The 22,257-nt window shown below is 46.1% G+C and overlaps 2 protein-coding genes across 5 annotated transcripts in view; one reads left to right on the top strand and one right to left on the bottom strand.

The window, feature by feature from the left end:
* Positions 1–3,445: 3,445 nt before the first annotated feature.
* On the top strand, positions 3,446–14,044 carry Pea15 (proliferation and apoptosis adaptor protein 15). The gene is made up of 4 exons (XM_070000290.1): positions 3,446–3,607; positions 9,617–9,790; positions 11,605–11,760; positions 11,973–14,044. Exons 2-4 carry the CDS (start codon positions 9,619–9,621, stop codon positions 12,035–12,037), a joined length of 393 nt encoding a protein of 130 aa, XP_069856391.1. The 5' UTR covers positions 3,446–3,607; positions 9,617–9,618; the 3' UTR covers positions 12,038–14,044.
* A 1,890-nt stretch (positions 14,045–15,934) lies between these two features.
* Positions 15,935–22,257, bottom strand: part of Dcaf8 (DDB1 and CUL4 associated factor 8) — a 53,112-nt gene continuing 46,789 nt past the window's right edge. For all 4 annotated transcript variants that reach the window (XM_070000288.1, XM_070000285.1, XM_070000289.1 and 1 more), the window contains exons 12-14: positions 18,294–18,413; positions 17,603–17,719; positions 15,935–16,971 (exon numbers count right to left, since the gene is read on the bottom strand). In XM_070000288.1, the coding sequence (XP_069856389.1) occupies positions 16,855–16,971; positions 17,603–17,719; positions 18,294–18,413 (354 nt within the window). In that variant the 3' untranslated portion in view covers positions 15,935–16,854. The remainder of the gene's footprint in view (positions 16,972–17,602; positions 17,720–18,293; positions 18,414–22,257) is intronic.

The raw sequence follows: 22,257 nt of genomic DNA, 5'->3' as shown, positions 1-22,257 counted from the left end.
TGGATGCCTTGTTAGGAATGAGCTAGGGGACTGTGTGTGTGATAGGAGTGGGGGGGGAGGGGGGGGCGCTCTCTCCAGGCAGTTATCCCAGAAAAGCCTGGATTATTTATCAGCTTCAAGTCAACAAGCCTTTTCTGAACACATGGTGTTTGTCCAGTGCTGCTGTTGGGCTCAGGGAGAACAGCGAGTGCCAGGCCTGTCCCTACTCTTGAGCTGATTAGTTTCACTGAGAAGTTAAGATAAGCACAACTAAACAATTGAAGAAAAATACAAAGCAATATGTAATTAAGTGATTATGTGCTACTGGATTATACCCTCCCCACAACCTCTTCTTTGGATATCACAAAGAATCTCAATGATTCTTTACAGTGATGCATTCCCAGATGTTGTCCTTCCTAGAGTCCCCTCCTCTAGGTTCCCATTGCCTCTTCTATGTAGAGCTCCATTCTAATACTCAACACATTCTGTTATAGTTCTTCACTTATATGTGTGCATTCCCCACTCAACAACACCTTAAGGACAGGAACCCAAGTGTTCTCTTCATTTCTACAAGGCTAGGCACATAAAAAGTTGTCATTAATGTTTGCTAAAAGAAGGAGCAAATGAAATCTAGGAATGGACTCAGAAGAGAAGCATCGGAGTGAGCTTGATGACTTTGCAATGGAAGTAGGCCTTTACTAAACCTTCAGTTAAATAATTGGATTTGATTAGAGGCAGAAGAGTTGGGAAGGAGATATTTCAGAAAAGTCCCCTAAAATAGTAGGGTGTGTTTGTCTTAGTAGGTTTACAGAGAGCAGAGTGATGAGGAGAAACTCAAAATTGTGTTTATGAGGTTATGGATAAACCTAATGGGAATGGACTATAGAGATGTTTGAAGTTAACCCATGAGTTGGTAAAGAAGAAAACAATTTCATATTGTATTGAAGAACATGAGGGAGGAAGATGATGGTGAGCATAGAGGCGAGGAATCAGAGATGGTTATAATAAGTAGAATGAAGTTGGGAGAATGTCGGTCCATGGGGTAGAATGGAGTAAAGGCATTGACTTACAAGAAACCAACCACACATGGGCTATTGGAATTGTTTGCAGGAAAGACCTACACACATTCCATTACAGGCCCAGGGTTGGGTATGCATAAAGGAGTTAGGCAGGGAAGGAAAAACTGTTAAACAGGCTAAAAATGTCAGCTATTATAGTGGGTTTGTTTACTTGAGTTTTGTTTTTGTTTTGTTTTGCCAGTCCTGGGCACTTGAGCTGCAGCATCACTTCCAGATTTTTTTGAGTAGTTTATTGGAGATAAGAGTCTCACAGAGGGGCTGGGAAGGTGGCTCAGTGGTAGAGCGCTTGCCTTGCATGCATGAAGCCCTGGGTTCAATTCCTCAGCCCCACATAAGCAAAAAGAAAAAAGCCGGAAGTGGCGCTGTGACTCAAGTGGTAGAGCGCTAGCCTTGAGCTGAAGAGCTGAGGGACAGCGCCCAGGCCCAGAGTTCAGGCCCCATGACCAGACTCAAAAAAAAAAAAAAAAAAAAAAGAGTCTCACAGAGTTTCCTGCACAGGTTGGCTTTGAACCTCAATCCTCAGATCTCAGCCTCCTAAATAGCTAGGATTACAGTGTGAGTCACCAGTGCCTGGCTAGTTTCTTGCTTGTTTATTTGGAGACAGGTTCTTATCTAGCAAGCCTCTTGATATGTAGTCAGACTTCCTCCAAGTTGTGATGTTCTTGACTGCTTCCATGCCTGGCCCAACATTATAGTTTTCATGAAACCAGTGTAAGGTATTGCCAGGAGACTTCAATAATTTCTAAATATGGGTGAATGAAACCTGAAGTTTGAGAACATTTTACTCTCCACAGACAAATCCAGGAAGTGCTCCTAGAGAAGATGGTCCAAATAGATAGAAACCAAGTGTATTCATCCAACATGCTCCCATTTAATTAATGACTAGTAGGTAGTATAGACACTAGGTTACTATTATTAAAATCAACCACCAAATCAACCACCAAAACTCAACCAACCACCAAAACTCAAGAAGTGGAGCTGTGGCTCAAGTGGTAGAGCACTAGTCTTGAACCAAAAAGCTCAGGGAGAGCACCCATGCCCTGATTTCAAGCCCTAGGACTGATACAAAAGAAAAAAACTATGGAGCTTATTATCTGGTATAGGTTAGTGCATAGGAAGAAGGCAGCTCCGGTGCAGTAGGTGAGGCACCTCCCACTTCCGCACCCGACTATATAAAAGGGGCCTCAAAGGAGCTGCACTGAGCCATTTTCTCCCTTTCCTAATGAGAACTTGGCCTTGTGAGCTCTGCTGGCAATAAATCTTTTCTTCTACTTGACTTCTGTCTGCGTGGTCTTTTGGGTCACTTTCTACTTGGGTTACATTTTCCTTTCATTGCATGCATGAGGCCCTGGGTTCCATTCCTCAGCACCACATAAACAGAAAAAGCCCGAAGTGGCGCTGTGGCTCAAGTGGTAGAATGCTAGCCTTGAGCTGAAGAGCTGAGGGACAGTGCCCAGACCCAGAGTTCAGGCCCTACGACCAACAAAAAACAAACACTGAGGGTGCTCATACCTCTTCTCAGGGCCAAGCCTTGCCAGAATTGAAGCAAGACCCTTTATTCTGGAGATGGGGTGCAAAAACAGATGCTTCCCCATTTCTCCCTTCCCTCTTTCAGTTTGGCTGAAAATCTGGAGGAGGAAAGTCCCTGAGGTAGAAGGGAAGTGAGAGCTATCACACTGAGCCGGGCAGAGGGGCAGAGCCTGAAGACAGCAAAGTGTGAATGTGTTCCTTGTCTATATTTGCATGCTGAGTTCATGGCTGCTTTTTCTTCCCAGAAAACAAAACTGCATCATGGGGGGCGGGTGGGGGGGGGAGGAGGGGAGCGGGTAAGAAGTAGGGCCACTTAGGAAAGGTGAAAGAGATACCAGGGGCTGCTGGCATAACACTGGAGAGAAGAGCCCGGGCTCTGCTTGCCTCAGGACCTGCTGCCTCTGCTCCCTGCGTGGACAACCGCATCATTTGCCTACTAGGCCTCAAAAGAGTTTTGTTTTTGTTTCCCCCAAATATCAAAGGAAATAGTTAAGAGAACCCGGGGACCAAAGCCCTTCTAATCCCTAAACCCTAATTTCCTCTGCTTACCAGGGGTCTGGGCCACGGCGGCCATCCAAAGGTCAGAAAAGGGAAGAAAGTGAAGAAAGTGTCCCATTGAGAAAGAATTAAATCTGAGAACTATTTCGCAGTTTGGGGGGGGAGGTGGAAAGAAGCAGCGTCCCCACTCTGGCGCTGGGCCCAATCCTGTCCCCATCCTAAGAGCCTTCTAGAATCCCAGCCCCTCGGCATCCGTCCCCTCCTCCTGCCCTTCCCCCTCCTCCCGCCGCTGCCCGCCCCCCGCCCCTCCCCGGCTCTGACATCACCGGCCAGCCGGTGGGGTGAGGCGGCGCTGGGATCGGGCTCGGGCTCGGCGGGCGGAAGAGGCGGCGGCGGCGGCGATAGCAGCAGCGGCGGCGGCGGCGGCGGCGGCGGGAGCCGAGGAGGAGGCGGCTCCGGACGCTGCTTAGGAACCCGGGACCCGGGAGTGCCCGTGCCCTGAGCTCTCAGCCCCGGAGGCGGTGAGAGGGGCGGAGGGGAGACGTGTGGCGGGGAGGAGGGTCTGGGTTTGCAGGAGTGGCGATCCGGGACCCTGGGGAGGGGGACACAGCTGGCGGGGAGCGCGGCGCGAGGACCCGCACAGGTGGGCCGCGCCTGGCCCCCCGGGGGGGCTCTCCGAGCGTGCGCCCCGGGCGCGCGGGGGACGGCGTGGCTTCCGCCGCGCGCTCCCCTCGGCGCCGACCCGGGGCCTGGGGATTCGGACGCAGCTTGCTTCCCGCCCAGCCGGCCTGGCCGGCCAGCTCCCGCCCCTCCCGCTCCGCCCGGGCTTCGGCCTCGCCTCCGCTGGCCTCCTCCCGGCGCAGCGCTGACTCAGTTCCGCTGGTACCCTCCCCTCCAGCCCACCGCACCTGGGGAGAGCTGGGATGGGTGAAAGCTTGCCCAGAGGATAGGAAGGAGCCAGGGGTGAAGGCATGATGTGGCTAACGCAACGCCCCACCCCCCAAAATTACATAAAATCCGTGTCAAAACTAACTGGGGAAACAAGCATACCTACGAGACAGCCAGCACACACAGTAACACACACCCATGTGACTTACACATTGTCTCACACTCCCCAAGTCACGCCGTATCCCACCGCCCACCTCCTCCCTGGTGGAGTATCTTGTACTATCGACTCCAAGACATCAGTCTTGACACTGGGGGTGTTGAGTAGCGGGCAGGAGGGGCCACTGCCCCCAAGGCCACTTTGGATTTGGGGGCAGCTTTAGGAGACAGGACCCTAAGGACTAAAGAGCCTGTGCTCTTAGCTGGGTGAGGGGCTTTTGATGATCTCTTGATAGTTCCAGTTGGAGCTTAAGCTGCTGGGAGTGGCTAGTTTCTGTTCATCAGAGTGGCCAAGGGATGGAGGAGGGTTTGGAAGGGAGAGGGAGGAAAAAAAGAATGAGTATGAGTCAGCCAAGAATGGAGCCGAAGTCAGAGGAGACAGAATGAGAGGAATGTGTGTGAGGAAACAGACATGGAGAAAGGGACAATAAGGGAACAGAGAAGGAGAAAGTGTAAGAAACAGTGTGAAGTGTGTTGGAGAGTGGACTAACAAGACTCAGAAATTAGGCAAGATGAAAGGCAGGAGTTAGAAGGAACATGCTGAATGTAGATCTTGTTTCTCTAGGTGGTGTATATGGCCCCCAGGCTGTAAGAGCGATTAGTGTTTAATTGCTCTTCCCTTTATGGTTAAACACTCCATTGGGAATACTGCCAGCATGCCATAGACTGCCAACTTCCCTAGCTGCCTACTTCACTTCCATGACACCTGTGCCCATCATGTGTTCATATACAATGTCCTGCATGAAGATCACAATCTCACAGAGCCTCACTCACAGGGATTCACAATTGTTCTGTCAAGGACATCTCCACAAGTCAGTAGACAGCCACTGTATCTTCAGGCCCCTCCCATCAAACTCATTCTGTCTTTTGCAGCTGGGAGGCTCACCCCTTCTCTAAATATTTGGATGGGGACACTGAGTCACAGAACCCTGCAATACTAAAGTATCCCTGCTACTACCAAATGGGGTGGGTGGAAGGGATGGATGCCCACTGAAAGGAAGAAAAGAGATAAGAAGTATGAGGAGAAAAGAAATGGATGAAGAAGAGATGGGAGAGGAAGAAATAGGAGCAGGAAGCACCATCATCAGATAAGTAGAAAGAGACGGGCTGGTATGAATCACAGCCCTCCCTACCCAGCTATAACAAGTGCCAGCTGTCTTTGGCTGCTCTCATAGGTACAGACCTTTCTCAAAAATAAGGGTTAGCCTCAATCTTGTTTTGCTTCTTGGACTGACTTAAACATTTGAGGGCCCAGGTGTTCTGCCCCTCCTCTTACTACCACACTGACCCTGAAACCTCAGAACCTTCTCCTTCCTTTGTTAGAGGAGTAAAGGTGATGGAGAGGTACTCAAAACTGGATAGAAGCATGAGGAAGAAATCAATTAAGATATGAAATAAACAAACATACAGGACTGTTTGATTTGGGGGCCCAGATGTAATTTAAAATAGGGTAGCTAGAACCCTGCTCTTTCCCTCCACACCCCTCTGCCTCTCCTTGATTATATCCTGCAACTTCTAACTTTGGACATGACTGACAGGTTTAATGCACGAGTTCCCTCCGGTCCATAATAAAGGCATCTCCAGGTCCTGGCGGCTGTGTAGGATCAGCCCTCCCCTGAGCTTTTAGGCAGCTGCAGCAGATGTGGAGGGAGGGGTAGCAGCTTCTAATCCCCAGGCATCCCTGTTTTCTGAGGCTGTGGAACTGAATGCTGGGAGGGGGGTGGGGGGAGAAATGATAATCTACCACCTACCATCTACCATACATTTCTGTTAAAATGCACAGAAATTCTTCTGGTATTGCTAAAGTCGATCTGGTTTTGCCAGGCTTCTCTCTAAGTGTCCATAGGGCCTTCCTCCTCCTCTATTACCTATAGAGCATCTACCTCCCAACTATCCTAAAAGGTCAGTAAATAATGATCTTTACCTCCTGCTCCTTTTCCCTAGTATCCTCAGTTGAATGGACCTTTGTTAAGGTTCCACCTGGGACCAGCTTAGGAGAGGGAGGAAGGAAGGAAGGTGTGAGGAAGTGGTGAGTAGAGCACAGAATGAGCTGGGAGGGAAGGGGATTGACTTCCTGGCAGCCTGAGCTCCGGTTCCCAGTTCCTGCCCTGGTATCCTGTCCCAAGAATGGCCTCCACCCAGGTTGCCTAGTGTTCCTGGGGCAGCCCTCTATATTGCTCCAGAGATATTCATGAGAATATTTCAGAGCCAGAAGGGCAGACTTCTCTGTAGGCCTTAAGGAATTCTAAATCTCTGCTGAGGAAAGTGACTCAGAATGGAGCCAATTCCTGCCAGGCCCCACCATAGCCAGACTAGCGAGGGACAATAGTCGACTGAGAGCCACGTACAGGAGATTCCACCCCCACCCCCCCCACATCTCAAAAATCTCCCCCAAACTCTTCTGTCCTTTTTTCTGCTGCCACTCTGGGGCATGCATGGATAAGATCACCTCGAGAAGGAAGTAACCATGGTCTTTTCTTGCTCCAAGGGGTCATTCTTCTCTGTTCCTTCTTACCACTCCCCACATTCCATTAATCTAGTGTCCTGATGATCGGTAGGGGCATCCAGAACTGAGGTTTCTATAGTAGTGCCTGTGTCTCTGTATGGACTCTGTTCATCACCCTCATCCCCTACAAGGATTTCTCACTGGCAGGCTGACCCAACCCTAGCTGGCTTCCTCCATTCTGTGGGTTCCTCCTCACTCCATTGGACAGAAGCCTGTGGTTATATACTTTCTTACACACACACACACTTGGCTGGTTTAGAAACATACATACATCCCACATGTTCACAAGCCAATGCACTCACAACCACACATACAGTGTTGGCACACAGCTCCATTACCAGAACATCCAATTACATCCACTAACTCCTCCACATATCTCTATCCACCAATACAGGAATCAGCATCCACACACAAGATCCTGGTACACACACATCTTCTCCCACCCACTTTTAGAGGCCTCCTAATGTGTTTCACTGCTAGAAAGCTCCCACTCACTGCCCTCAGCCTTTGTGGGTGGGTGGGTGTATTACACGTTAATCCCTTCCCGCCTACCTCCCCTGAGATCTGTGTTTTGTATTCAGAGCCCTAAATCTGAAAAGATTCACACCCACACCCACACATACTTTCCTCCTACAGAACCTCATATTTACAAACTCTCCTTCCCTATGAAAGTAAGGCATTATGGCTAAATCTTGCCCCCTTGTCCATTTGAGGGCTTGGCCCCAATGTCTCAGTTGGCGCAGGTAGTTCATGCTACCTTTTCCCTTCCTGCCCTCAACTCATTCATCTCTGGACCCTCTTTCCATCCCCCCCCTCCCACTTGCCCCCTTTTCTGCCCTTGGATTATCAGTAAAGGCTGGGTTGGGCTTCAGAGCCTGCTGCTGTGACCTAGATTTCAAGGCAGAGATGGTTCCTGGTGTTGACAGTCAGAGAGCATTGTTCCTGGCCCAGCCTGGCAGGACCACTGCTGGGCCCTTCTGTCTGGCTGCACCTGCATTGGGAATGTGTGTGCCTATGAGTGACTGTTTCTTAGGAGGGTCGTGCTAGACCTGCTGTCCAGCCCTTTGTTTGTGTCAGTGTCTGTCACTAAAGGCGGGCTTATTTATTCTGGCCTTAAGTGGAGGGCTGGCTATGAGGACCTCTGGGTACCTACCTTTTATTATGCAACTGCCACACGTTTCACTTCTGCTTACAGCCCATAAATGAGGAAAATAGGATGATACCAACCTTCTCCCTTTGATTTGCCACATTCCAATCCAGTTTAAGTCAGGTCCATGTCATCTAGTTCCTTGCCCACTCTGGTCTAATCACAGAGTATTTATGGTGTGTTTTAATGCTTTACTTTTCTGATTATAAAAGAAATACATGCTTGTTGAGTTCACTACTAGTTTCTCATTCTATCAAAACCAGAAACTTCTAAGGTGCAACCTTTTTTCTTCCAGCTTTTTTTTTTTTGGGGGGGGGGGTTTGGTTGTGGGGCCTGAACTCTGGGCCTGGGCTTTGTCTGTCCCTCAGCTCTTCAGCTCAAGGCTAGTGCTTTACCACTTGAGCCACATCTCCACTTCCAACTTTTTCTGCTTATGTGTTGCTGAGGAATCGAACCCAGGGCCTCAAGCATGCAAGCAAGGCAAGCACTCTACCACTGAGCTACCTTCCCAGCCCCATTTATTTATTTATTTATTGTCAGTTGTGGGGCTTGAACTTGGCCTGGGCGCTGTTCCTCAGCTCTTCAGCTCAAGGTGAGCCCTCTACCACTTGAGCCACAGTGCCACTCACGATTTTCTGGTGGTTTATTGGAGATGAGTCTCACAGACATTCCTGCCCAGGCTAGCTTTGAACCGTGATCCTCAGATCTCAACCTCCTTAGTAGCTAGGATTACAGGCGCGACCCACCAACACCCTGCTCTTTCTTCCTGTTTTAGCCACAGTTCCTATTTTAGTAGATGGAAGCCTTGAATTTTCTCACCTATGGAGTGAAAATGAGATCTGGTCTTGCTCAGCCACTAGATACTGCCAGGATGTTGGTGCAAGAAGAGGTGGCAGCCCCTTCCTGATGGACTTTTCCAAAGCTGTATCTAAACTCCCCTCCCCCCTACCACCCCACCAGCCTGGGAACTGGGCAGGGGGCCAGAGCTAGCCGCTTGGTATTCTTGGGCGTGGGGGCTGCAGGCACAGCACAAAGGCTAGGAAAGAAGGCTGAGGGGCCTAATAACCATCAAGTGAGAAAATGGCCTCCAAAAAGGTAGGGGTGGTCCATTGCTTCCCCCTACCCTAAACCCTAATGAACCAATAGTCATTAGCATAGTCTGAGCATGGTAAGGCCAAAGATCTATCAGACCAAGCAACTAGGCATCCATCCAAATGAGTCATTAGTGTGGTGGTGGGAAGATGGGGAGAGGGACCCCCTTTGCTTCTGGGGAAGAGTGGAAGCTAGATGACATAGCTTCAATCAACCCCTGAAGCTCCTTTGTAGCGGCTCACTGCTGTAGCAGGCCTCTCCCTGGACCTTCTTTTTGAGTGTTTTGTTTTTTTCTCTGACAGGGGGAAGGGTTGCAGGTGGGTGGGGCGATGGGGGGGGGGATACTTGGAGACAGCGGGTGAGAAAGTCAGGAGCAGGTTGTCATGGTAACCGCCTCCTCAGTCAGGGCAGCTGTTACCAGGGTTACTGTTGGGGGGGGGAGGGAAATGGGGGGAGGCATGACTTGTAACTCTAGGCTCCAGCCTGGCTCCTAGCTTCCGAGTTTCTTCCTATCTAACTCCACTGCTTCTATATCTTCCTTTTCTCCCTCTAGCTCTGTCCACTACCCCCACCTCCATATGCACATGCCCATCAGAGTGGGAGATGAGTAGTGCCAGTAAAGTGAACCAAACACTGTATGCTAAGTTCAGCCTTCTCTTGTTTGTCACCTCTCACCCTCAGTCATGGCCGAGTATGGGACTCTCCTCCAGGACCTAACTAACAACATCACCCTTGAAGATTTGGAACAGCTCAAGTCAGCCTGCAAGGAGGACATCCCCAGTGAGAAGAGTGAAGAGATCACTACAGGCAGTGCCTGGTTTAGCTTTCTGGAGAGCCACAACAAGCTGGACAAAGGTGGGGGAGGGGGCTCTGTTCATTCAGCAAATAGAGATAAGCACAAAGCTTTTCTACACATGACAAGACAGAGTATGAGATGCTGAGAGTATAAGGAGTTCTACAGCAGTAGAGCACATTTTTCATCATGCTCCTTGTCAGTAAAAAATGTACTCCTGTATTACTATGTGTATGCATATTTCATGCATATGTATTGCATACATGCATTTATATTCATAATACAGACACACATATACTACAGAACATTAAAAAACAATTTCAAATAGTAAATTAAAAAAAAATAAAAGTAGCATTTTCTTATCTACTTAGAAGCTGCTGCTTTTGATGGGAGGGAGGGACCATGGAGCTGAGGGCTTTAGGGAAGAACTGGTATTTAAAATGGCCCTAAAAGGCAAGTGCTATTCCTAAGGTAGAAACCAAAGGAGGGCCAGGGCCTGCTAGGTAAGTACTTGTAGAGTTTCTGGTGTGTTTGAGAAAGCAGATGTTCAGAAGTGTTGGCAAGGTAAGTCACAAACTATAGAGGGAGGGGATAGACAAATGGTGAGGAGGAGTTGTTGCAGGGAGGAGGGGGAGTGCAGTCATAATACTCAATGTATAACAAATTAAGTGAGAGGAGGTATCTGGAGGAATGAGGGAGAATGATGGAAGGGGAAACATACAAGACAAATCATACTCATAAAATGATTTGTTGAATGGTACCATCTTTGTAAAATTAACTATAATAAAAATATAATTTTTTAAAAAGGAACTAGGCCAGGAAGGTGGCTTAATGGTAGAGTGCTTGCCTAGCATGCATGAAGCCCTGTATTTGATTCCTCAGTACCACATAAACACAAAAAGCCCTAAGTGGCACCGTGACTCAAGTGGTAGAGTGCTAGCCTTAAGTAAAAGAAGCTCAGGGACAGCGCCCAGGCTCTGAGTTCAAGACAGAGGACTGGCAAAAAAAAAAAGAACAGAACTGTAGAGGGTCCTTGAATGACAACATTCTTAGGTAAATGGTCTCAGAGTCATACAGGTTTATTACTCTGACTATAGTGTGGATAGTGGAGAGAAAGGCCAAAGAAGGGCACATTAAAATTACAGTATTGCAATTATCGGGAGCAGGAACAGGTCTGAAGCCATTTGCAATCTCTTGGAATTGGCCACACCATGGAGATCAGCCTTCTGGTTATGTTCATACCTTCTCATTTAAACTCTCAGGGCCAGGTGCTGGTTCATACTAACTACTCAAGAAGCTGAGATGTGAGAATCACAGGTCAAAAGCCAGCCTAGGCAGGAGAATCCATGAGACTCTTACCTCCAATTAACCACCAAAAGGCTTCAAGTGAAGCTGTAGCTCAAGTGGTAGAACACTAACCTTGAGAAAGGCTCAGAGACAGGCCCTGAGTTCAACCCCCAAGACCAACACACACACACACACACACACACAGAGAACCTTTCCTGGATTGTCCATAAAAATCCCACCCCTCTTATACTACATGTATTGTGTTGTGGGAAATTCATCTTGATGCACACTTAAAAAGGAAAGAGTAGGGTGGGTTTGGGGTAGCAGTTTTTTCTATTGTCCAATCTCCACAGAATGTAATTTATCTAACCCAACGCCTTTATTCCCAATCTATAAACCTAGATGCTTCATTGAGGAAGCACTTCTGAGACCAGTCCTCTGTGCTGTGCTGTGGGTGCCTCAGGTTTCTTTACTGGCATAGTAGCCTCTATCTTTTCAGCCTTGGTTCCAGAACAGTGATCAGGCAGAGAAGGGGAAGCTGGTTTTCTCTAAAGCCCTACTTCTGATCTGGTCTCCCATCTTCTTCCAGACAACCTCTCCTATATTGAGCACATTTTTGAGATCTCTCGCCGCCCTGATCTACTCACTATGGTGGTTGACTATAGAACCCGAGTGCTAAAGATCTCTGAAGAGGATGAGCTGGATACTAAGCTAACCCGTATACCCAGTGCCAAGAAGTACAAAGGTAAGAATATTGCTTCCTCTAGCCTTGAGACCAGGTCCTACAACCCAACCTGGTCTCAAAGTGGAAACCATTCTTCACTTCAGAGTGCTGGTATTACAGACGCATGTCATGTAATTCTCCTATGAATTCTGGGAATGGAGGTTGATGCTCAGTGGATATGTTTGGCATCTCACACAACTTCCATCCTTGGACTCATCCCTTTCTGCCCCTAGACATTATCCGGCAGCCCTCTGAGGAAGAGATCATCAAACTGGCTCCCCCACCGAAGAAGGCCTGAGCAAGGGGGAGGAAGAAGAGGAAGGTTGGACCTTCAACGGACCATTCCCTTCCCCATCCTCCATGGGAGGGGGCAAGAGGAACCCCCACCCTATACCCACTTACTAACCTGGTCCTAACCCTTACTGTGCGCGTGTGTGTGCGTGTGCGCACGCTCTGGCTGTCTGTCTATGTCTAGCTCATCTAGTTCCTCCTCTACATGAGGGGATGGGAGTCAGGGGATAAGGTAGGGGCGTAGTTTCCCTAGTCTAGGGGGGAAGCAGAGGCTATTTCTATGCAAATAGAAATTGGCATTCTTCCTCCTCTTACACCCACCCTACCCCCATCTCTAAAGTATGGAAGCAGAAAGGATCTGCATTTCCCTACATTGAGGAACTAAGGTAGTGGTAAGGTATGGGAGAGGTGCGGTAGGTCTAGGAAAGGCAGTAGGGTGGGAAGGTTGGGACACTTGATCCTCACCTGGAAGAGGTGAAAGAAAGCCAGAGCACCCTGTGTTGGACTGGCTAGAGCCCAGTTTCCTGCTGTTCTTCAGGCTGGAGGGTCCTGGATGCCAGCATGTCCCTTTTTATCCCCCATCATGAGTCTAGGATGGGTATGAGCCAGGGATCTTCTCTTTAGAGAAGACAACTGGATCCTTTCCTGGATTCAGTGATCAGACCCCACTGAGCAGTCAGCATTCAATGACCCATCCACCTCTGCTCTGGAGAAACTGCTGTGAACATGTACAACTGAGCCTGAAATGGGGATACAGGAGAGACAAGGCCCTTTTCCACTTCTTTATTCCTTTTCAGGATGTGGGGATACACTGACCCTGAACCTATGAGAGCTAGGGAATGAGATCCTGAGTTTTCTAATCTCACCCTGCTCCCATCTACAAAGTCACAATGTGGATATTGCAGACAACTTTCCCTCTCTCTACTTAGGTCTATCTAGAACACCCCAAGCCAAAGAGAAGAGAAGTTGTCAAGTAGTGTTTTCCTTGCACTGATCCCCATCCCCAATTCAATCCAGAAAGGAACTTGGTAACCTTTCTCACTTGACACCCTGGGTCCCTTGGGCTTGTGGAAGCCTTGTAGTCAAGTCACTAGAGTACAATGAGTGACCCCAGCCTCCTGCCTGACCCAAGATGCCTTTCCCTACCCTGACCGTGCTAACTGTGTGTACATATATATTCTACATATATGTATATTAAACCCGCACTGCCATGTCTGCCCTTTTTTGTGGTATCTAACATTAACTTATTGTCAAGGCCAGAGCGGGGGGGGGGTGGGAGGGAAATGCCACAGTCAAGGGAGTGGCAGTCAAATTGCTACACAGTCCAAAAAGAAAACTTTTTTAATCTTAAATAAACAAATACACCCCCCCAAAAAAAAGATTCTAAACCACCAAACATTAAATTCACATGCAAACTCAGAGACTACCTAGAAAAAGTTGAAGAGCTTTTAGTATGTGGGAGCAAGACTTTAGTGGGAGGGAAGAGCTGGCTGTTAGAAGAGGGAGAAGCCAGACTGTTTAGAAAAAGCACCCTCAACTCCTAACGAATCCCTACTCTACCATCCCCTCTGGCCACTGCTGTGGACACCTGCCTTAACACACACCTCGAGGACTCCACGGTTTTGCCTTAAAGGACCTTCCCAAGTCTCCTCAGCCCTGTCTGGATTCTCCCAAGAAGGAGATATTTGTAGAATTGGGTGAAAATGAGCACGAACTGTCCTATTTGGGATGCTAAGTGTGTGTGTGAGAGAGAGAGAGAGAAGAGGGGAATGAGATGAGGGGAAAGGGAGAAAGATAGGGAGCCTTCTTTATGGAAAAAAATGGGAGAAGAGAGACAGGGTTATTTTCACCAGTTCTAGTAGTTTCTCTGTAAAACAACAACAACAAAAAATCTAAGAAGACTAACCTCCCACCCTTTGTAATTGCTGTGAGGTTGCCCCTTTATGTGCTCCTCCGTCTGCAGTGTGCACGGCCTTGTTCTAACCCGGAATAAAGGTGAATGATTGTACTGTTATCTGATTCTAGAATTTCTATGAGTGACAGACATTTTGGAGCCTCTGAATGACTGCAAACTGAGAGTGGTAATATCCTATCATTCTTCACTAAAACATGAATAGGAGCTTGGAAAACGTCCCAAATAGTGACTCCAGCTCCACTTCCTAAGTGAGATACACAGGACTTATTCTACTTACAACAGTCACCAACATGTTGTAAGCCAAAGCACTGAAACAGAGACATCTCCAACTAGATTTCATTAAAAAATTGTGTGTGCCAATCCTGAGGCTTGAATTTAGGGCCTGGGCCGTATTCCTGAGCTCTTTTTGCTCAAGACTAGTTCTCTACCACTTGAGCCATAGCACCTCTTCTGGTTTTCTGATGGTTAATTGGAGATAAGAATCTCATAGTACTGTCCTACTTGGGCTGGCTTTGGACTGCGATTCTCAGTTCTCAGCCTCCTGAGTAGCTAGGATTACAGGCATGAGGCTCTGGAAGCTGTGTAAACTTCATAAAATTTTAACATGAGCAGAAGGAGAGGGCAGGACCAAGTACCTACTTTTAAGAAATAGAAATAATATATCATGAATGAATACACCATATACCACACAGAAGACAAAAGGTGAGGGGGAATTTTACTGAGAAGATACAATGAATTCCAGAGTGCATGGTTTTCAGCCCACCTAATCACCCCGATAGCAATAAGGACACAAGACTACTTAGTCATCCCACACTCCTTACCTCAGAAAGGAAGTACAGGAGCTAACATGGTCTGAGAGTACTAGGAAAAGGAACAGGAGGAAGAAGTGTCTGAAAAATACAATTCTCTTACTCTTTCCCTCCTCATTCCTGCTTGTCCTGGGGTTCAGAATTGGATCTTGTGGAAGCTATAGACAAAGCAATTTCAACAGAAGCATTTACAAGCAAACATTCAATCGAGACTTTTATACTCAGTGACTGGTGGTTATGACAGATGTCTTAAGACCCAGCCACGAGATTAAATCTTTGGATTACTGATTTGTTTCTCAGTCCTCAAATACCAATACAAGGTATCAAGTCAAACCCAGAAAGTTGTTCCCTTTAGCCAGGCACTGGTGGCTCACGCCAGTAATCCTAGTTCTCAGGAGGCTGAGATCTGAGGTTTGTAGTTCAAAGCCAGCCTGGGTAGGAAAGTAGTCCGTGAGACTCATGTCCAATTAACCAACAGAAAACCGGAAGTGGCATTATGGCTCAAGTGGTAGAGTGCTTGCTTTGAGCTGAAAAGCTGAGGGCAGCGCCCAGGCCCAGAGTTCAAGCCCCCCAACTGATGAAAAAAAAAGTTGTTCCCTTCATTCTTTCACTTGGAAGGGAGTTGGTTGGGAGGGGAGTTGGTTAGAGTTGAACAGCTTAAAGAATCCAGTAGCCAAAGGTATGAGAGAGAGAGAGAGTGTATACCTTCTGTCATAAGAAGACCAGGAAAAAAGAGCCAGCAGTGTGCACTTTCTGAAGTCAAAATTCAATCACATTTCAAAGGCTAGCATTTGATTAGAAGAGCGAGCTTGCTGAGTGCTAGTGGCTCAGGGAGGCTGAGAGAATAATCCTAGTGACTCAGAAGGTTGAGATCTGAGGATCATGGTTCGAAAGTAGTAGAGCACCAGCTTTGAGCAAAAAAGCTAAGGGACAATGCCCAGGCCCTGAGTTCAAAGACACCCCGGAAGTTCCCACAAAATTTGAGAGGTAGGAGATCTAAAGCAAAGAGCTAGGAGGAATTTCTTGCTTTTCCCATCCCCACCAACATAGGGAAGGGAAGAACTAGGGATCCTTCATTCTTGAGTCTTCTAAAACCTAGGAGGTAAGCCCCAAGCTCTAACAGCCATAAATAAAGGGCAAACTACCACAGGTGTCATTTCTACATCATCACTCTTGATCATTCTTCCTTTAAGTCCCTTTATTGCATTCATAAAGAATATATAGGTATTTAAACTTTGACAATAATTTTAACTTGATACATCCAAGTTTGACTTGCTTTTTAATATATTTATAGATATAAAATTAGGCCTCTTAACAGTGATAGGGACAGAGAGATTGCTGCCACCAAAAAAATAAAATAAAATAACAGAAGAGGTAACATCCTTCTTATTCTTTCTCCACCTCTGCCCCTCCTCCCACCTCTCCTGAACCTCCCTCACCAGACCCACTTAGGGGATAATGGGATGAAGAGAGGAGAGTGAAGGATACATAATCAAGTGCAAAACACTGTGATAACTACAGAGAATGAGGTGGAAAGTGAAGTATGGGATGGTTAGGGGCTCTAAGGACTTCCCAGAAAAACAGAATCTTGGGATAGGGTTGCTTGGGGAAAAAACAATGAAACTGTCATAGACTTCTTAAAAAACAAAGAAAAAAAAGGTCAAAAAACCTAAGCCAAAGAGAGAGTGGCATTCCTATCCTCCACTCTTGCCCCCTTGGTACTGAACAGCCAGTTGTTCCCCCCACCCACCCCCGCAAAAGAAACAAGGGAAGATTAAAGAAAAAGAAGCCCCATTCCTATCCTAAACCAGTTAACAAAACAGGTTCCCCCTCACCCTGGGAAAAAGGCTTCAGAGGGAGGCCATTTCTGATGAGTCCTTTGCACCTCTCCATGGAATCCTATTCCAGGGCTCAACTCCCACTTCTAGGGGCTCTCTGTTGATTTGTTCCCCACTGGTCTGTTCTCCTTCAGAGATAGCTTTCATCTAAACAAAAAGTCCAAAGTGCATTTCTGCTGAATGTAAGGGCCTGAAGCAGGAAAGAGTTGCCCAGGCAAGATTGGGTTGGCAGCCCGAGCCTGCCCCTCCTAAGTATGGGGCCTCAGGATGGCATGCACTGCACCCGGTCAGGGCCCTCCTCCTCGTCCGATGTGTCTGAGGAGCTGGGAGACTCATCAGAGTCCGCATCCGTAGCCCCAACCCCAGGTTCTCGCCAACGCTGTGGGATGGGAAAGCCTTGTTAGTAATTTTCATGAAACTACAACAAAGTTGTTAAGATATTTACTTACATTTGTTTATTTATGAGACCACTTCACTATGTTAGGCTTCAAACCTTGATCCTCCTGCCTTAGATTCCCAAGTAGCTGGGATCCTAGTCTTAGAATTTTTCTTAAAGGGATAGACTAACTATTTCAGATGTGTGGGCATGTGGTCTCTTATAACTGCCCACCTTTGCCCTATAGAGCCACAGACACCAGAGAATGAATGCAGCTGCATTTTCAATAAATTTATAAAAATGAGCAGCAGACAAATTGCCAGTTTGCTGACTCCTATCCTAGGCCATTCCTAGCATGAGAGTAAACACAGAAGAGACCTCTTGTTTCTCCACCACTCCCTCTCTCTATCTGTCATTGCCTTTATGAAGATAGAGCTCTATAAATATGGCAACAGAAGACAGCAGACAACTTTCTGCAGTTGGCTCTTACTGGGATAGAGAACAGCAGATGGGAAATCAAACCAAGGCTATTTGATTCCTTCCTCTTTTAAGTATTGAGGAAGTGTGCACTGGAACTTTCTAACACTCTTAAAAGGATCATTATTTTAGGGAGCTCAGTCCAATCTCAGCTTACCCGGTGATGGCGTCTCTGTCTCAGATGATGCATAAGGAACCAAAGCATGTGGCTATCGAATAGGTCAGTGTGATGCAAGCTATCTTCATCACGCTCTCGCTTGTTCTTCTTAATCACCTGAAATGCAAAAGGATTTGGGGCAGAGAAAGAAATCAATAGATCCTGGACATGATCACAAAGGCTGGTGATAGTGCCCAGGTGGGCTAGCGTTGAAATCTCAATACTTAGGAAGCTGAGACAGGAGGATCACAAGTTTGAGACCATCCTAGTTTTGAGAGCCTATCTCAAAAGGGGGATGAGAATTTAGGTCAATGGTAGTACTCTTGCCTAGCATGCACAGTCCCTGGGTTCAATTCCTAGCACCGGGAAGTCAAAAAGGAAAATGCTTCCCTTGGGTATTTTTAACTGAAGAAAGGATGCCTCAGGTTCAGCCAAAGAAAGCTGAAGATTTTAATATAGACTAACTCTTTCCAAAGATGTTCCCTGCTCCAATCCTACTACCAACTAGAAGCACTTTGAAACTGTCCTTTGGAACAAGACTAGCCCTACAGAGGCAGTGGGAGGAATGTGGGGGAAGATGTTAAGAGCAATAATTTAAAGAACTGAGAAACAAGTTACTGCTTCCTTGGACAGTGAAGAATGGCAATAGTAAATGCCTAAGTAGACAAAAACTTATGCAGCAGCCACTTACATCTTTTAACCCTGTCAGCTCAGTGGAGGCTTCAGCTGTGGGTGCCCAGATCTTCACATCATGGTCTAGGCCACTGGTTGCCAGCACAGGCAAGTGAGGGTGGGGCTCAAGACAGTTTACCTGGTAAGGAGAGAAAGAAACTACAGGTTCAGAGGTATGTGGGAGTAGAGTCTAAAAATCACTATTCACCTTGAGTAAGTAACTACCTTTGATCGGGACTAAGACAGCTGCTAGAAAGGCAGACAGCCCATCACTATTAGTCTAGACCAAAGAGCCCTGGAGAGGGCATGGGGGGGGGGCGCAGCAGGGGGCGGGGGAATACCAAACTGGGTACAAGATTAGGCCCATCCGGGGTGGCACTGATCAAGATATATCATGCTCATAAACTGCCTTGTTAAATGGCAACTCTTTTGGACAACTACTTAAAGTTAATAAAACATAAAAGCAAACACTGGAGGCCTGTAATCCTAGCTACTCAGGTGGCTGAGATCTGAGATCACAGTTGAAAGCTAGCCTAGGCAGGAAAGTCCGTGAGATGCCTATCTCCAATAAATTACTCAGAAAAAGCCGAAAGTGGCACTGTGGATCAATTGATAGAGTGCTAGCCTTGAATACAAAGAGGCTCAGGGACAATGCCTAGGCCCTGAGTTCAAGCCCCAGGACTGGAGAAAATAAAATAAAACCATCATACCAAAATAAAGTAAAATAAAATACAAAAAAAAAAGCAATCTAGCTTCTTTCAAAAAAAATTTATTCAGCCTCTTTCTTCTGGGTGACCAGACATGTCATAATTTTAATAAATAAAAATGCCCTAGAAGATTAAAAAAAAAAGATTAGGCCCATTCATCATTTCCTATGTAAAGATCTGGGGTAGTGTCATCCCTCATAATCCCTAGGACTGGTTATGCTTACTTGTGGCTTTACAAGAAATTAGTGAGGTCCAGAAGACTTCACTCCAGTAACTTTCAACATTCCAGTAACTTTCAACAAATGCCAAATTTTTAAAAATTTGAAAAAGCCGGCTATCACTAAGTTTCCAAAGAATCAGAACAATTATATTCACTTAGTGCTGTTTACTAACTTGAGGAAGGCTGAGTCTGGAAAAAGGAGACTTGAACTAGAGATGCTAGGGAACATCAGAAGCTAAAGTCAGCTTGAGAATCCTGTACATCCCAAGGGCAATCATCCTGCTCCTTGCTCTAAGAATACAATAAACTCAGCTATAGATAAAGCACCACAAAGTAACTAGACAACTTCTTTTTGTACTCACTGTGCAATTTCTGACACTCTTATTCACTGACAAGAGAAAATACTATGGATTTATGGATGGCAAGCCTCTGACCCAATTTCCTTTAGTCTGAAAGTACTCATAACCCTCTGTTGTCTGTCTTGGAAATGTGAGTTTCCCTAAAAGGACAGGGCAGGGCAGGGCAGGGCAGGGCAGGGCAGGGCAGTGAAGTTCCCATCTCCACCAGAAGAGCTCATCCCAAATTTAGCTATTAAAGCATTTTTGAGTTTTTTAGTCCAATGAAGAGAAGATAGGAAAGGCACCTTGCCTTGTAGCTGCCCTATCGTCTGACAAAACAACCCTTGGCAAAAACCTATTAGTTCTCTCTGGACCAACCTCCAGATTTAATTCTAAGAGTTAGTCTAAGAGTAAAGTAAAAAGCACATTTTCTTCCCCCCTCCTCCCATTTTATATTTAACTGCAGTTTATATTTGGGTCCTTCAAGCAGTGCAGGTGGAGCACAATGAGACATCAGTTAGATATTCTAAAGCTTGAAAATATTACCAATAGATGCGTGGCAACTTATACATACAAACCTGGCCTGTACGCTGAGCTATCTCTGTTCAAACAAGCTGGCAAAATTTAAAAGTATAGAGGAACAACTCCTTGGGATTCAGACTAAGGAGAAAGCCAATAACGAGAAAAAAAAGCAAAAAACAAAACAAATTTCTTTTGGTACCTGAGTTGGAGCCTGAAGGGGGAACCAATACACTTTCTGGGCCAGGGAACCTAATCACTTCACCAAATCTGTCAATGCTAGGATTTATCCTAACAATAATAATATTTAGCAGAGAAAAAAGCTCTGGCCTAAGATGCTTCAGCTAAAGTTAATATAAAGAATGAGATAAAGTATCATAGTGCTTTTAGGAGACTAACCTGCTCTTTGATATCATCTCCTAAACAAGATAGGACCCCAACACAAGAGTTCAAGAGACCTGGGCAATATCCTTTTGGTTGTAATATTCTACTTTACATTATTAAACTGCTTCATAGTGTACACTGAGGCTAGACCTTCATAATCTTCATTACTGAAGGTTTAGAATAAAATAAAACAGGAAACAGAACCACATACATCATCTGGCTTATACAAAGGCAAAAAAAGGAAATACTTTTGTGAGTAGTCACTATATCTCTTGGTCTAGTCTCTCACAATTTGAATCACTAAAAGTCAGGCCTGGGGTCCACCCATCCCAAGTAGATATTCTTTGCATTGAGAACCAGGATTAATCACCAAACCCTGGTATATTCACTAAACTGAAAACAATAGTCTTCATAGTGTTTTTGGAGAATGGACAAGTGCTAGCCTGGGAAAAGACCTTCATCCTTGCACCTCTCTAGAACAGAACGTATGACTATTACAGAATTACCACTAAGACTCCATTCTTTACTAAGCCTCATGGTTGAACTCTCTGAAGTTCTTCACATATCAGAAGGGATGGAAAGGAAAAGAACCCAAGCAGTTTTAAGAGGCCTTGGATAACCAGAATACACTGGATGACCAGTACAGTCTAACCTAAATGTTCTCCTTTCTTCTGTGGTCTAAAAACTTTACAGTAGAAAGCTAGTGAGCTTTTTTCTAATTCTGGGTCTCAAAGGCATAAAAGATTATATAGTTAACTAGATACTGTTTTCCTTTCCTTTTTTTTTTTTTTTTTGGTTCGGTGGTGGGGCCTGAACTCTGGGCCTGGGTGCTGTCCCTCAGCTCTTCAACTGAAGGCTAGCACTCTACCACTTGAGTGTCAGCCCCACTTCTGGCTTTTTCTGCTTATGTGGTACTGAGGAATTGAACCCAGGGCCTCATGCATGCAAGGAAAGCACTACACCACTATGTAATGCAGCCTCAATTCACAATTCTCTTGCCATAGCCTTTAAGTGCTAGGATCATAAGCATGTCCCACTACATCCAGCTAGATACATCTTAAAAGCTAATGACTCTTCCCTCCTTAACTGGATCCCCTTACTCTTCCTTATTGCTCTATCCTCACAAAAAATGCCTTTAGAACTGGGAAGGTGGCTCAGTGGTAAAGTGCTTGCTTTGCATGCATGAGGCCCTTGGTTCAATTCTCAGTATCATATAAACAGAAAAAGCCGGAAGTGGTGCTATGGCTCAAGGGGTTCGATTCCTCAGCATCACATAAGCAAAAAGAAAAAAAGCCGGAAGTGGCACTGTGGCTCAAGTGGTAGAGTGCTCACCTTGAGCTGAAGAGCTCAGGGACAGTGCCCAGGCCCAGAGTTCAGGCCCCACGACCAAAAAAAAGAATGCATTTAGAACTCCAAGGACAGGCAGACTATGATGTGATCATGGATTAGATAACAAGCTGCTCAGCTACTCTTAAGGGATGGAGGGTTATAGATAGACATGTGCCTCTTAAGTATAACATGTATTTCCCTAAATGTTAATATTAATAATATTGAATACTATGTTATACTATACTATATGCAAACCATATTCTGACTTACCTAACTCACTAAAAAAAGTTCCTTTTAGCTTTTATATGCTGATCTAGGAATCAGCCAAGATCAGGCTTACTTAATTAAAGGGCTAAGATATGGAAGACATATCATATACCTTTAACAAACATTTTATCCCTTTAATAAGCATGGAAGACTTTGTATAATACGGTGTGTTCTAAATTCTAATGTTTTCTTTTTTGGAAAAAAAGCCACTCTTAGAAG

Source organism: Dipodomys merriami, unplaced genomic scaffold (assembly GCF_024711535.1).
Source record: "Dipodomys merriami isolate MVZ:Mamm:240054 unplaced genomic scaffold, mDipMer1.0.p SCAF_56, whole genome shotgun sequence".
Classification (NCBI taxonomy): Eukaryota; Metazoa; Chordata; class Mammalia; order Rodentia; family Heteromyidae; genus Dipodomys; species Dipodomys merriami.
This window is presented reverse-complemented; position numbering and strand designations above follow the sequence as displayed.

Bases quoted from the DNA above. Each gene is read 5' to 3' on its own strand.
- Pea15 (XM_070000290.1), top strand. From the start codon at position 9,619: ATGGCCGAGTATGGGACTCTCCTCCAGGACCTAACTAACAACATCACC. The intron at 9,791-11,604 runs GTGGGGGAGGGG...ATCTTCTTCCAG, and splicing joins CCACAACAAGCTGGACAAAG to ACAACCTCTCCTATATTGAG. The intron at 11,761-11,972 runs GTAAGAATATTG...TTCTGCCCCTAG, and splicing joins CAGTGCCAAGAAGTACAAAG to ACATTATCCGGCAGCCCTCT.